Below are 13,207 nucleotides of genomic sequence, written 5' to 3'. Positions count from 1 at the left end.
TATCATATTTTTTAAACCAAATAGACTAACATAAATGAAGAAAGTGACGAAGACTGCTAACATAAATCTTTCTGTGCAAACAACTGGTATATAGTCTAACGATAGTGATGACCCATGAACTGCAACTATCATTAAGATCAAAAAGTGGATTCTTGTGGCAGAGGATGCATTCTAAAAGACGGAGCAAAACAAAAATTCCCAAGGAGAGGCATACATCCTGAATACTAAAAAGACAGCCCGCATGTACACCAATGTGAGAAGAGCCAAAAAGAAGAATCTTCTTTATATGAAGCAAAATTGGATAGCTAAGCATTTTACAATATGAATATCCAAAAACACATCACATTTCTAATCTCCAGAACTGTCTGTCTCAGAACCATTGCTAACAAAATGTCTGTGACCATCACTTCTCACCCTTGGAGAAGATAGACCTTTTCTAGAGCTTTCTGTCTCAGAACTACTACTATGACCATTACTAATACTAACAGTTCGTTTATGACAATTGCTTCTTGCTCTTGTCTCAGAACCATTACAAACAGTTCGTCTATGACCATCGCTTCTTGCTCTTGGATCAGAATCATTACTAACAGTACGTCTATGGCCACTGCTTCTTTCTCTTGGAGAAGATAAACCTTTTCTACAGCTTTGTACTGGATGAATTTGGGGATCGTATTTCTGGGATGCAAGGTAATCTAGAGCTGTAACCACATCGGTTGTTTCAGGCCGCATATTAGGCTGTTCTTGAACACACATGGCAGCAATAGCAAGAGCTTGGTACAAACCTCTCATTGGATACTGACCTTCAAGCAATGGGTCAACCATCTCACAGAATCTTTTACGGTTTTTGAATAAAGACTTTGCCTGTAAACAAATACACATGCATTATAAGGTAGTGACTTTTGGAAAGGAAAAAAGTTGTCAATTTACATAACTTGTCGATGAGACAAATACATCAGCAACCTTAAAAACAGAAACTTCTCTTCAACATCATCAAACAACTAATTTTGAATGTAGGGTGCTTGCTGGTAAGAAGGATACATAAAGAGCTCAATGATTTAATGTTTGTAAGATTATAAAGGCTAAGTGAGTTAAAAATAACCACTGGAAATAAGAAGTGTCATTGCAGACTAGCAATCAAAATAAAAGGGCTCAAAGGAACAATTTGGGATTATATATCAATCAATGCTGGTACATTTGAGATTGTGTACTATAAAATTTTGCATTTAAATCAACAGAAAAGACAAATAAAGATGTCAAGATTTTGAACTTCAAGACAATGCCATGCACTGCAAGTTAAGCTTTTTATGAAGACCTTCAACAACTTAGCACTATAACCACACAACTTTGAAAGTAACCGAGGTATCAAGTTCCAAACAGCACCGCTAGTTCACTTGTAACACAAGAAAAGCAAAAACAACTTATTTTATGTATAAAGTATTTCACAATTATTGTGTCATATTCGTTGACACGAAAGGAAAACGGATGCAATAATCTGTGTAGTGGCATGACTATTGCATACCTATCAGACTCTAGATTTAGTAAGCACTTTACAAGCACCTTCTTGCAGGAAATGGGCTAATCAAAGCTTCCAACTTTCATTATTATCAGAACTTAACTAATTTGAGTACTCAAGTTTATCACAGGCATTGACAACAGATATGTGTAGCAACATCACAACAGATATGGATTCCAACTTGGTAAAAAATCATTTACATACCCATGAAACTAGATTTTGTTCTTTAGCAGGCTTTGTATTGTCGATCGCCTTCCTGCCTGTGATGATCTCCAAAAGAACAACTCCAAAGCTATAAATATCAGACTTGAACGTCAATTGACCCGTCATTGCATAGTCTGGGGCACAATATCCATATGTTCCCATAACTCTTGTTGAAACATGGGTTTTATCACCACTTGGTCCTACTTTTGCCAAGCCAAAATCAGATAACTTCGAATGATATCCTTCGCCTAACAGAATATTGGAGCATTTCAGATCCCGGTATATGACAGGAGGTTTCATTTTATTATGCAAATACTCTAAACCTCTAGCTGCACCAGCTGCTATTTTCATTCTTGAATTCCAATCAATCGGTTTTCTACCACGCGGAAGATCTGTCAAAATGAAAGAAAGAAAAAGACATAAACCATGGGGACTAAGAAAACCATTGCCAGTACAGTCTTATCTATCCAAGGTTTTAAAAAACAATCTGCCTGTGATTTTGGCCGCAACATCAAAGTTTTTGAAGTCTCCGCGATCACAATTGCGGCCACATGGGCAACATTGTCAGCAATTTCCCTCAATATCAAGCCTTGCTACAAACCCACAACCCCGACCACAATTTAAAACCTTGATTCTATCAGACAAAAAATAAGATATTAAAAAAACAGAATATACCGTGCAAACGATTCTCCAAAGATCCCAATGACATGTACTCATAAACCAATAGCCTCTGCTCTCCCTCAGCACAAAAACCAATTAACTTGACCAAATTAGGGTGGTCTGCCAAACTCAATGTCAACACTTCAACAACAAATTCTCTAATTCCTTGAAGCCCATGAGGGTCTAGTTGCTTTATTGCTACAACCTACACAAACAATAACAAGCCTCAACACCAAACCATAAACATATGCAAACTAAAATGATGTCATATGAAAAATATCATAAACGTGCAAGACATGACAAGAGCTGGATTAAAATAACATGACTCGATTTCATTATATTAATTTTTGGCACCTATGTTAAACGAACCTGATTTATTTTGTCTATGCGCCCCTTATAAACCTTGCCAAACCCTCCTTCACCCAGAAAGCAATCTAACCTGAAATTCCCTGTTGCAGCTGCAAGCTCAGCAAAAGTAAATGTCTGTGCCCGGTAACCATTAACTTTTCCTTCATTGGAAACCTCTTTTAAATTCAAATACTTCACGTCCAGAGATAGCTGATCAGGCTTAGGATTATTATCTTCTTTTTTACCATTCAAATTCGAATTAACTTTGACCTTATCTGCGAAAATACATACAAAATTAATATCACGTGAGGGAGAGATATCAAACAAAACGTCACATAAATTCATCCGAAGATACCACAAATAATAAAAACCCTACAGCCATCAAAAATAAAAATAAAAAAATACAAAATGACAAGCGCCACTTTGGATTATAGATCAGTGGACCATTCAATCAACAACTACAACAACAATTCATTTTTCTTTTTGAAAAAAAAAAGTCCCATATTTTGGTTTATGGAACACGAACAATTTGAGCCTTCAAAATTATTCAATCCACGTTCAAAAACTCATTCTAAAATTTCCAGAAACTGTGATGCGAGAACGTTATTGTTGACCAACGAAGTAAATCGCAACATTAAACAGAAATAAAAGAAAAACCGAATTTATATTTTTCTTCCACAGATCAGAACGTAAAAATATTTCCTTGAAGAAACTATTCCAAAATGGGGGAAAAATCATCAATTTGCATCGATGAAAAGAAAGACCCTTGATCAATTCAGGACAAACCCACGTCCCAAATTTTAATTTTTTATTAATAACGATGAAGGTTGAACGCGATCACAAACAACGGGTGAACCTGTTTCATCTCTGCCTTAGTCAAACGCATGAGAACATTAACTAATGAAGATCCATTGGCAAAATTTACCAGCAGGAGTGTGCTTCTCGGCGTGATTAATGTTGTTGGTTTTTTTGCTTGATTTGCCGGTGCAACGAAAGCAACCCATGTTTTTAATAATCTCCGTCTTCTAAGGCTTAAACCGAAGAAAGCCAGAACAAAGTTTCCAAACATGAAAAAAGAGTGTCACGAACTGTGTATAGAAAAGGAAGAGAAAGAGAAAGAGAAAGAGAGGGTCCTAAAGTGGTGACCATTTTCTTGGAGCTTTAATATATTCTGTTGTATTCTGGGTGTCTCCAAGGTGAACACGTATTGTAAAATCAAATGTTCTGCGTTACCAATTAAGACAAGACACGCCCTGTTTGGATAGTTCAGTTTACGTGCACGGTAAAACCATCATTTTAGTGCTTTTCTTCTTTCTTTCTTTTTTCCTACAGAAATCAATTTATTGGTTAAAGTAGTATATACTACTATCTATGACATTGTCACATTAATTATTAAAACTATAAAAAAAATGTTAGTCAATGTCGTTACAACACACAATAAAACATCAAAAGTACAAAGTTTTTATTTGAAAAGGTAATACTTAATAGTTAATAGTGTCTTCTCATGTGATTTTCAACGCAATTTTCATAATAAATTTTTTATTTTTAATTTCTTAATCGAGTTCTAAGACACCGGTTAACATAATCCATTTTAAATAAGTCATTAAAAATAAAATTCGCCAATAACATTAGTGTAAATTAAAACAAAAATTGAAATATGTTTAGAGATTGAAAATTCTTTTGTTTTAACTTGTTTTTATGAAAAAATAAACTCTTTTATTTTTTCAAGTATGCGTTTGTCAAAAAGAAAATCTAAAATTAGATTAAAAAAACTATTTTGAATAACTTATAGTAAATTGAACTGTTTCTATAAAAAAATTATGAATATACATAAACATAAATTGGATTAGGATTTTTTTTTTTTAAAAAAAAAAAACTAATGACTAGGTTGTTTTATGTCATGATCACCTTTTTAAATCTTAATAAAACTAGTTATTAATTTCAATTTTCAAATGAAACAATTAAAATCAAAATATAAATTTTGATTTTTAGATGAAGCAATTAAGATTTCCAAAAAATCAATTAAATTTTCTTAATTGTACAAACTAATCATCAAATAACACTTTCATTTCATCACACCTGCAACTCGGTGTTAACTGTTGACAATTATTAATAAGAAACACTATTTTGATTACGTGGCGGGTTTTAATTGAGGTCCCAGGATTCTGTGCGAGTTGGTTTTGTCTTTCGAACTACACGCCCTCGTCACCGTTCGATTGGTATGAAAAGGAAAAGTCAGCGTCTCGAAGGAATCCCTTTGCCCCCAAACGGCGACGTTTAGTGGGACCCGCTGTCGACGCGCATGTGCGTTTGTTTTGTCCCAACGGTGATTCACGCGTTCCAGCTCGATCACCGTAACGAAGCTAACTAATGTTGTAACTGAGCCTGGCAGCACTGAATCATTGCCCCTATTAATAAAACGACGTGTGTTAATAGTACATTTATTGCCTTGGTTGAACGCGGTGACGAAGGGGCATACTTGCCATAAAACTTAAATAAATAGTACGTGAATTTTAAGGGTAGATATGTGTCAGCCATATCACGTTCTGCTTTTCTTGCCTCTTAGTTTACCTTTTTGACTTTGAAACATAAATTTCAAATTTCCTCTGCCTTTCATTTTTTTTTTAAATTAGTTTTTTTACTCTAATTTTTTTTAGATTTAATTTGATTTTTTAATTTTTTTTCAATGATCTTTTAAGGTTTTTAATTGATTTAATTTGATACTTCACACTAATTTAAAGCTTTTTTTTTGTTAGAACTAAGCATGTTATGATTCTTTTTGTGGAGGATAATTTATAAATAGAACTACAGATTAAAAATTAGGATATTGTTAATTAATGTCTTAATGATATTGATTAATAAATTAAAATAAAAAAAAATATTTATTGTGGAATAAAAAAATTATAAATGGTATAATTTATATATTTTAATAAAAATATTTCTTTTTTTTCTTAACCATGTTCTTATCATTTATTTAGAAATATACGATAACTAATACTGTATTTTTTATGTTAATTTTTTCTTTTTTTAAAGGAAAAAAGATTAATAGTATATTTAGTTGGTTAGAAATGTTGAAGAAAAAGAAGGATGAGAGATAAAATTAAGTGGGAAATAAATTAAAATGTTATTGATTTAATTGACATAAGGCAAGGGAAATAAAAGTTTAAGGGTCACACCTTTTTATTTCTCTGAATTTGAGATGTGCAGAAATGCGGCAAAAAAGTTGCATATTTAACATTTTTTGGTGCTTTATTTTTTCACAGTTTGAATCAACAAAAATGATGTAAATATTCATAGTTATTTTTGTTTAGTCATGGTTTTTTTTAGAAGAATATTTAGCCATGGTTTTAAACGCCCCAAAAATAAAAATTGGTTTTCTAAAATAATATAATCAATCATAATCTTTTGATAAACAATTGTTAAAAGATTATAATCCATATCAATACGAATAAACTCAAATCTTCGAGAGTTGAAACAATGATATAAAGTTTTCGTGTTAATATGAGTGAAAATAATTTATTTAATGGAAGAATTTGTGCTTAATTTTTACTTTATGAAATGTTTTCTTAGATCAACAATAATCACTTACCATAAATAAAATTCGTTTTTAATCTAATTGGTTGGAAAACACACATATTCTTACCTAAGACAAAAAAATTATCAACATGATACACAATTAATAATAAATTATGTTTTTTTTCTTTCATATTTATTTTCTATTTCTGTTGAACTTAACAATCAATATTTTCAATATTTTTTACTTACTTAATTATATTAATAATATATTTCAAAATATTGACTATGGATTAGTTTGACAACGCTATTACAGAATACTATCTAACATATATAATGGTATTGTTATTCCTAGGGAAAGAGAGGAACTTTGTATATCTCTATATATTTTAAATAAAAATAAGATATAAAAGAAAGAAGAAAGGTTTAGAAGTTTTAAAAATAAATAAGGAAAGGAAGTAATTAACTAAAAAGTAGTGGGACAATTGTTAAAAAAAATTGATGGAGGATAAAATTGTTTAGAAAATGTATATATATACCAAATGAAATAATTTTCATTATTAATGGTTATAGATATTTTAAGTATAAAAAATAAAATAAAGAAAAAAGGTTTAAAAGTTTTAAAAAAGTAAGAAAATAAATTAACTAACGAAAAAAATAGTGGGACAATTGTTAAAAAAAGAATAAACTAATGGAGGGTAAAATTGTTTAGAAAATGTGTACATCAAATGCGGTAAGTTTTATTATTAATAAAAGTATGACATATATTTGAATATATGTTATTTTTATTTTATTTAAAACTCAGTTGAAAATATTTTAAGATATAATATAAAAATAAAATTTTAATGCACTGCATGAAAAAAAAACTAAAAAAATGTAATTTACCTAATTTTTTAATAAAAATTACAATAGTTTATAAGTGGTTAAAAAACTAAAATTATAACTATCCAAAATAATATTATTGTCCATTAAAGAGAATTATATTTCATATAAAAATATCATATATACATATTGATATTTGTCATTTATAATTATCAATTATTTTATATAAACATGTCTATCTCATGGTTAAGAAAAAGTTATACATAATGCAATTGCGTATGTTCAGCTCGAAGATCTTGAATAATCATGTATAAGTATATGATCCACCAAAAAAGAATCATGTGTAATATATTGAAGTTAATCTCTTAATTTAAAATTTTTATTTGATGTTATTTTTAATTTGTATTTTAAATAGTTCTTACTAATATTAGATTGTTATCCAATTTTATCGTACAGTCACTTTTATATATTTTAATGTATTTTATGTTACCCATCAATGAAACACATTTATTTAAATTACTTCATGATAGTATAAAGGTAGAAGAGTACAACCAAATTGATCATTTTAGTTATTACTTGATGTTATTTTTAATTTGTATTTTAAATAATTATTATCTACTTCATATTATCTTCAATTTATATTTCAAATAATTGTTACTTAAAATAAGTTGTTATCCAATTCAATTGTATACCCACTTCTATATATTCCCATATATTTACATTAAATATCAATGAAACATATTTATTCAAATTACTTCTCAATATAATATATCTCCTCCAACCACAAAAGTTTGGACTGTGAGGTTTTATCTGATTAGTAGCAAAATTAGGATTTAGCAATGCAGTATTTCAAGTTAATTTCTGGGGTGATGTTCCATTTTTTTTTAATGAATAGTATAAATTAGTTCGAACTTTATATTTGCTTCCGAACATTTTTTTGTTGTTTTTTTTTGTTGAAGTGATCATTTTCGTAAAAAACTTTCACTTGCATTCGTAGCGAAACTATGTGTCGTGCACACCAATTTACCTATTTGTCTTTAAGGCTTCCTGGCGCTGAGGTTTATAATTAACTTAACCCATTGTTAACAAATTATATTATTATTATATATAAGAATAAGATAACAACTATATAGCATGTCTTTCTTTTTTTCAACTGTGATACTTAATGACGTTTTTTATTTAATAAGATAGACAACTATACAGCTGCAAATTTTATCAAATTCATGAAGATTTTTCATTCATATATTGTTTGCTGGCATTTCTCCCCTTTTCATTGTAATGATTAGAAAATTGATAATTCATATTCTTTGAAAGAAATAAAATGAATAAAACTACCATAATATTTTTTTTATGTCCACAGTTTTTCGTTAGAATTTCTGTAGCAACACTAGAAATACGCGGTCTCAAAGTGCTAAGTTGAGGACCACTTCATTCTGCTTGCTTAGCGTAATTAAAAATATGAAAAAATATTTAAATAATATATACTAGAAGTATATATACACTACTATTTATCTAGGTCCAACTCTAGTACTAAAATTTGGCAGAATGTCACGAGAATTAAAATCTAGCATTAATGTGAAGTTAAGCACGAGATTTTATTTGACTTTTGTTCAATTTTATCCTGTTTGTTAACGTTTACAGCTTTAAAAGTGTCTCTATAGCTCATCACACAATTATTAATGAATGATGACTTCCTTTACAAATTAACCTCTTAATTATAACTACTATGATAAAATCTCAGTCAACCCTTTCTAATTTTTATTGATTAATTTAACTATCTGACATAAACATTTTATATATATATATATATATATATATATGATTAAATTATTCATTTAATTTTTATAATTTAAATAATATTTTTATTACTATAATTTAAATAATATTTTTAATCTATATAATTTACATTCTAAATGATTTAAAAGTGTTCTTTTTAATTTTTATAATTTATATTTTAATTTTCGTTTAGTTTTTGTAATTTAAAAATTATAAGAACTAAAAACAATAAAAATCATAAAACTATAAGAATCAAATGAGTAATTTAACATATATATATATATATAATACACTATATACTAATATTTGTTTCAACTAAAAAAAATTATGAACCATTATTTTTGTCTCAAACACGTGAAATGTATGGAATGATATTTTTTACTTGGACGGGGTTTGGGGTCAAAATTAATTTAAATTTTTTTAATGTTGATGTGTATTTAGATTAATTTATTTTTCAATTGTTTCTTAAGAGTGTTTAAAAAACAATTATTTCTTGACGGTGGATCTAATTTCAGTTGCGAAAACTGACAGGGGATTTGAGTTGATGGATTCTATTGTTAACAATGGATATTATATATTTCTTAATAGTAATGTGATAGTAAAAGAAGAGAAATATATATAAATAAATAATAAACTGAAAAAGTTAATAGAATCAATAGATGTTACATTTTTTTAATGTTAAAATGTCATTTTTTTCACCTATTTTTTTTTAAATTTATGATTTTGATCTCTTTATTTTTAGGTGAGATATTTTATATTTTACTTTTAAAAAATTCACAATTTTTTTTTAATTCAGATATTTTTTCTTTCACTTTTTAAAAAATGTATGATTTTAATTTCTATTTTTAATTATGTATTTTTTATAATAAATTAAGCTAATTAACAATTAAATAACTAAAAATATTTATCATGTAAATAATAAATAAATATGTACTGATCAATATTTACAAAACAAAAGACTAAAATCATTGTCTAAAAGTGAGAATGAAATGTCTCAAATAAAAATATGAGATAAAAATACAGATTTTAGAAAATTAGAACACGAAAATTACATTTTAAAATTTTTTTATTATAAGAAAATAATTATTGTATAGTTTATAGGTAATTTACACTTAGAAAGAGATAACAAAAGAAAAGGAATAAATAATTTATATTATGATATGGAAAAAGATAAGTAAAAAGTGTGGATAACGTATTTATAATTTGAACGCGTTCAAATATTAACATTCTTTACCTTATTATAGGTTTATTATATGAACGAGAAATTTATTTTGATTGCAAGTTTATTTATACTCTTGGTTTTCTTTTTGTTATTTTGTGAATTTAGCTTTTTGTTTCAATTTTAAAAAATTAATGTCTCACTATTTTAATTGTGTATTTTTTTAAGGAAATTGTGTAATTTTTATTCATATGTTAATACTAATTTGATATGTAATTTTAATAGATTTATATTGTTAATGCCATAATGTTAATGTAGATGTGTTAATCTTAATTTATTTTATAAATAAATATGAATTGTTAATAATTATTTACGAAAACAAATTCAAGGAAGGACAAGGAAGGGCGTTGTCCTCCCTCCCTAAGGATCCTTTATACAAATGTGGGAAAAAAATAATAGAAGAAAATGAATTAAAAAAAATAAGTTGTTGAATTTATGTTTGTTTAATATTTGTTTTCTTCTAGTAATGGATGTATCTTAATTTTGCATACAAAATTTTCTCACAAAATTAGTAATGATTTTTTATTATAAAAAACTTATTATTTACTAAAAGTTAGATATAAACAATTGTAAAAAAAATAGTTCCCTTTAATATGTTTTTGGATTTATTCTTGATTGTTAGTAATTTTTTTGTTTGCAAGAAAATTTGAGTCCATAATTTTTTTTTCTTTATTACTAAGTTAGTCTTATAAACTTAGCTAACTTGAATGTGAAAGTTAATCTTATAAACTTAGCTAACTTGAATGTGAAATAGACTAATAGAGTTTTATGTGAATATTTTTCATAAAATATTAATTATCAAGTCAATGGATGTAGAAAAATAGTATAATTAAAAAAATGATGATGATAAAAATGTTCAATTATGCGATGATTATATTATACCTCACTTATTAAAAAAAACACTGCACCTCACATATTTTACGCTTAATTGACATCAAGAATGAAAGCACAAACAAAAAATATGAACCAGATCAGAAAACAATTCATCCATCGTACGTGATGTAGGCGGTTCCATAAACTACACGCCCAAGTGTCTAATCGATCTCTCAAGTAACGTTAATTTGTTAATAAGGACAGATCGGTGCACCAAAAACTGGAGATCAGGTTATCTAGAAACTTCTGCTATGTAAACATTAGCCATAAAATATGCATTCAAATCATGGAAAATAAGGATGAGGATTATTTAATTATATCCACACCTCCACTGCACACTTGTTAGGACAACAAAGCAAACTATATTGCTCAAATAATACGAGATTAATTTTTTTATTATAAGACAAGAAAATTAAGAGTAAAGTGGATTTTTTGTTTACGGGATGAGGAAGAGACACCGGGAATAGATTGGTAGTTGGTTGACTGTGATCATTCATAACACTTTTAGGTAAGTCTTTTAAGTTTGGATTGATATTGACGAATGCCATTGTTTTGAAAATGATATGGACATTTTTTTTAAGTTTAATTTGGTTTTGTTGGACAGTTAAATCATGGATGGGATGCGACACATATACAATCACTTTCAAAATATTATCTTTAAGTTATATCATAGACATTATAATTTACAAATAACGCTTTCTTAATTTTCTTTAAGAATAACTTGTAAAATAACTTATGAATATTATAGATATATTAGGCATAGCCTATGCTGTAAAAAAAAAAAAAAGGCATAGCCAATCAAAGTTAATTTTATGAATAAGATTGAGCATGCATCTGGGCATATGCATAGAAAATCAGGATTTAAAAAAAAACATAAAAACAAATTAATAATTTTTTTTCTGTAAATGCAAAAAGATATGTCAAACATTAATTTTTTAAAATGCACAATCACACCCGCTGAATGAATACCAACAAGTACGTGGTTAGTCTAACTGATATTAAACTACACTCATGTCATAAGTATAAAAAAAACACATTAAAAAATAATTTTGAATTCAAATCCTAACTTTCAATAGTAAGTCAATAATCAATATCAATGCAATTGATTGTCAAAAACTTGAGAATTGTGATGTGTCATTCTTAAAAAAAACATAAATTGCTTCTATATCCTGAATCAAATTTGTTATTAGAAAAAATCACACATCATATCATTTAGATAATATTATTTTGAACATTATATATAAAAAAAACTTTTATTGACAATTATGGAATTATAAGGCAACTGAATAGTGTTTACTTTCTCTGTTTTTTTTTATCTGAGTGTTTTTTTCACTATTTTGCCTTTTCTTTTTGTTGCTTGACATGAAAATTACCACAACTTGCCGAGCTTAACCATGTATAGGCAATAGGCCCTCTGTCAACCTTTAGAATTACAGTCCCAAATATGATTAACTGTTCCACCGCACCACAGTTGTAATATTCTTATGACGAAGGAGAGATTCCCATTACTGCTATAAATGCCGAATGAGCCTTTTTTCTTTTAATAGTAATAGTTATGATTGTTTTTGGTGCTCAGTTTTGGTGAATTCTGAAGTTCTGTTCTTTGAGTTTTATCTTTTAACATCAGGGCCTTTAGTAGAGATTTGTATGGCATTCCCAAAGCTAACAAGAAAATCATACTCAGCTCTTCTAGCTATAGAACTTACAGATCGATGTCTTTTTAAAATAAGATGAAGTATTTTTCATGATTATCTTAAAGTTTTTTTATTTTTGTTTTTTGGCCATGTTATATGCGTAAAATATCTTTTGATTTTATTGATAATGAAGTATTTTTCATGATTATCCCAAAGGTTTCACGTTTCTTTCTTTCAACAAGTTTTGTCAGAGTCAGTTCATTTTGTCTTTTTTCTCTGTGATAGGCTAAGATAATGTTTGTTCTATATGACTAAGCTTTGATTATGACTTTTTCACTAAAAGTACTTTTTCTTATTGTTATTCTCTATCTTATAGAAACAATGTTAAACTTAAGTGCATACTGTATATAATCTGACTGACAGTATATCATTTTATTCAATGTTGAACGTATTTATAAAATGAAGGGCTATATCTGTTTTTTGGGGGTGTAAGTTAAATGCTAGTCATGTTGAATTGAGGTAAACATTAATGTTAGTACTTGGTATGTTAGTGCGTTTCCACAATCAAGAAAAAAGGAAGTAGAGTATGGAAGAGAAGTGTTAGAAAACCCATTTTTTTACACACATCCTTTTTAATTGGTTTTG

At 27.9% G+C, this 13,207-nt stretch overlaps 1 protein-coding gene across 2 annotated transcripts; it reads right to left on the bottom strand.

Annotated features, from left to right (window-relative positions):
* Window positions 1–126: 126 nt before the first annotated feature.
* LOC114374181 (probable serine/threonine-protein kinase PBL5) lies at window positions 127–3,896 on the bottom strand. 2 transcript variants are annotated; one of them, XM_028331793.1, is made up of 5 exons: window positions 3,651–3,896; window positions 2,747–3,000; window positions 2,393–2,582; window positions 1,718–2,109; window positions 127–861 (listed from the first exon to the last, which is right to left on the bottom strand). In XM_028331793.1, the coding sequence occupies exons 1-5, from the start codon at window positions 3,727–3,729 to the stop codon at window positions 349–351; spliced, it is 1,428 nt and encodes a 475-aa protein (XP_028187594.1). In that variant the 5' UTR covers window positions 3,730–3,896; the 3' UTR covers window positions 127–348. The 2 variants fall into 2 exon arrangements, with proteins under 2 accessions (XP_028187594.1, XP_028187595.1); XM_028331794.1 differs by lacking the exon at window positions 3,651–3,896 and having other exon boundaries at window positions 2,817–2,957.
* Window positions 3,897–13,207: the final 9,311 nt, after the last annotated feature.

Source organism: Glycine soja, chromosome 11 (genome assembly GCF_004193775.1).
Source record: "Glycine soja cultivar W05 chromosome 11, ASM419377v2, whole genome shotgun sequence".
NCBI classification, from domain to species: domain Eukaryota; kingdom Viridiplantae; phylum Streptophyta; class Magnoliopsida; order Fabales; family Fabaceae; genus Glycine; species Glycine soja.
The sequence above is the reverse complement of the archived record's forward strand: the minus strand, read 5'-3'. Positions and strand labels throughout refer to the sequence as shown.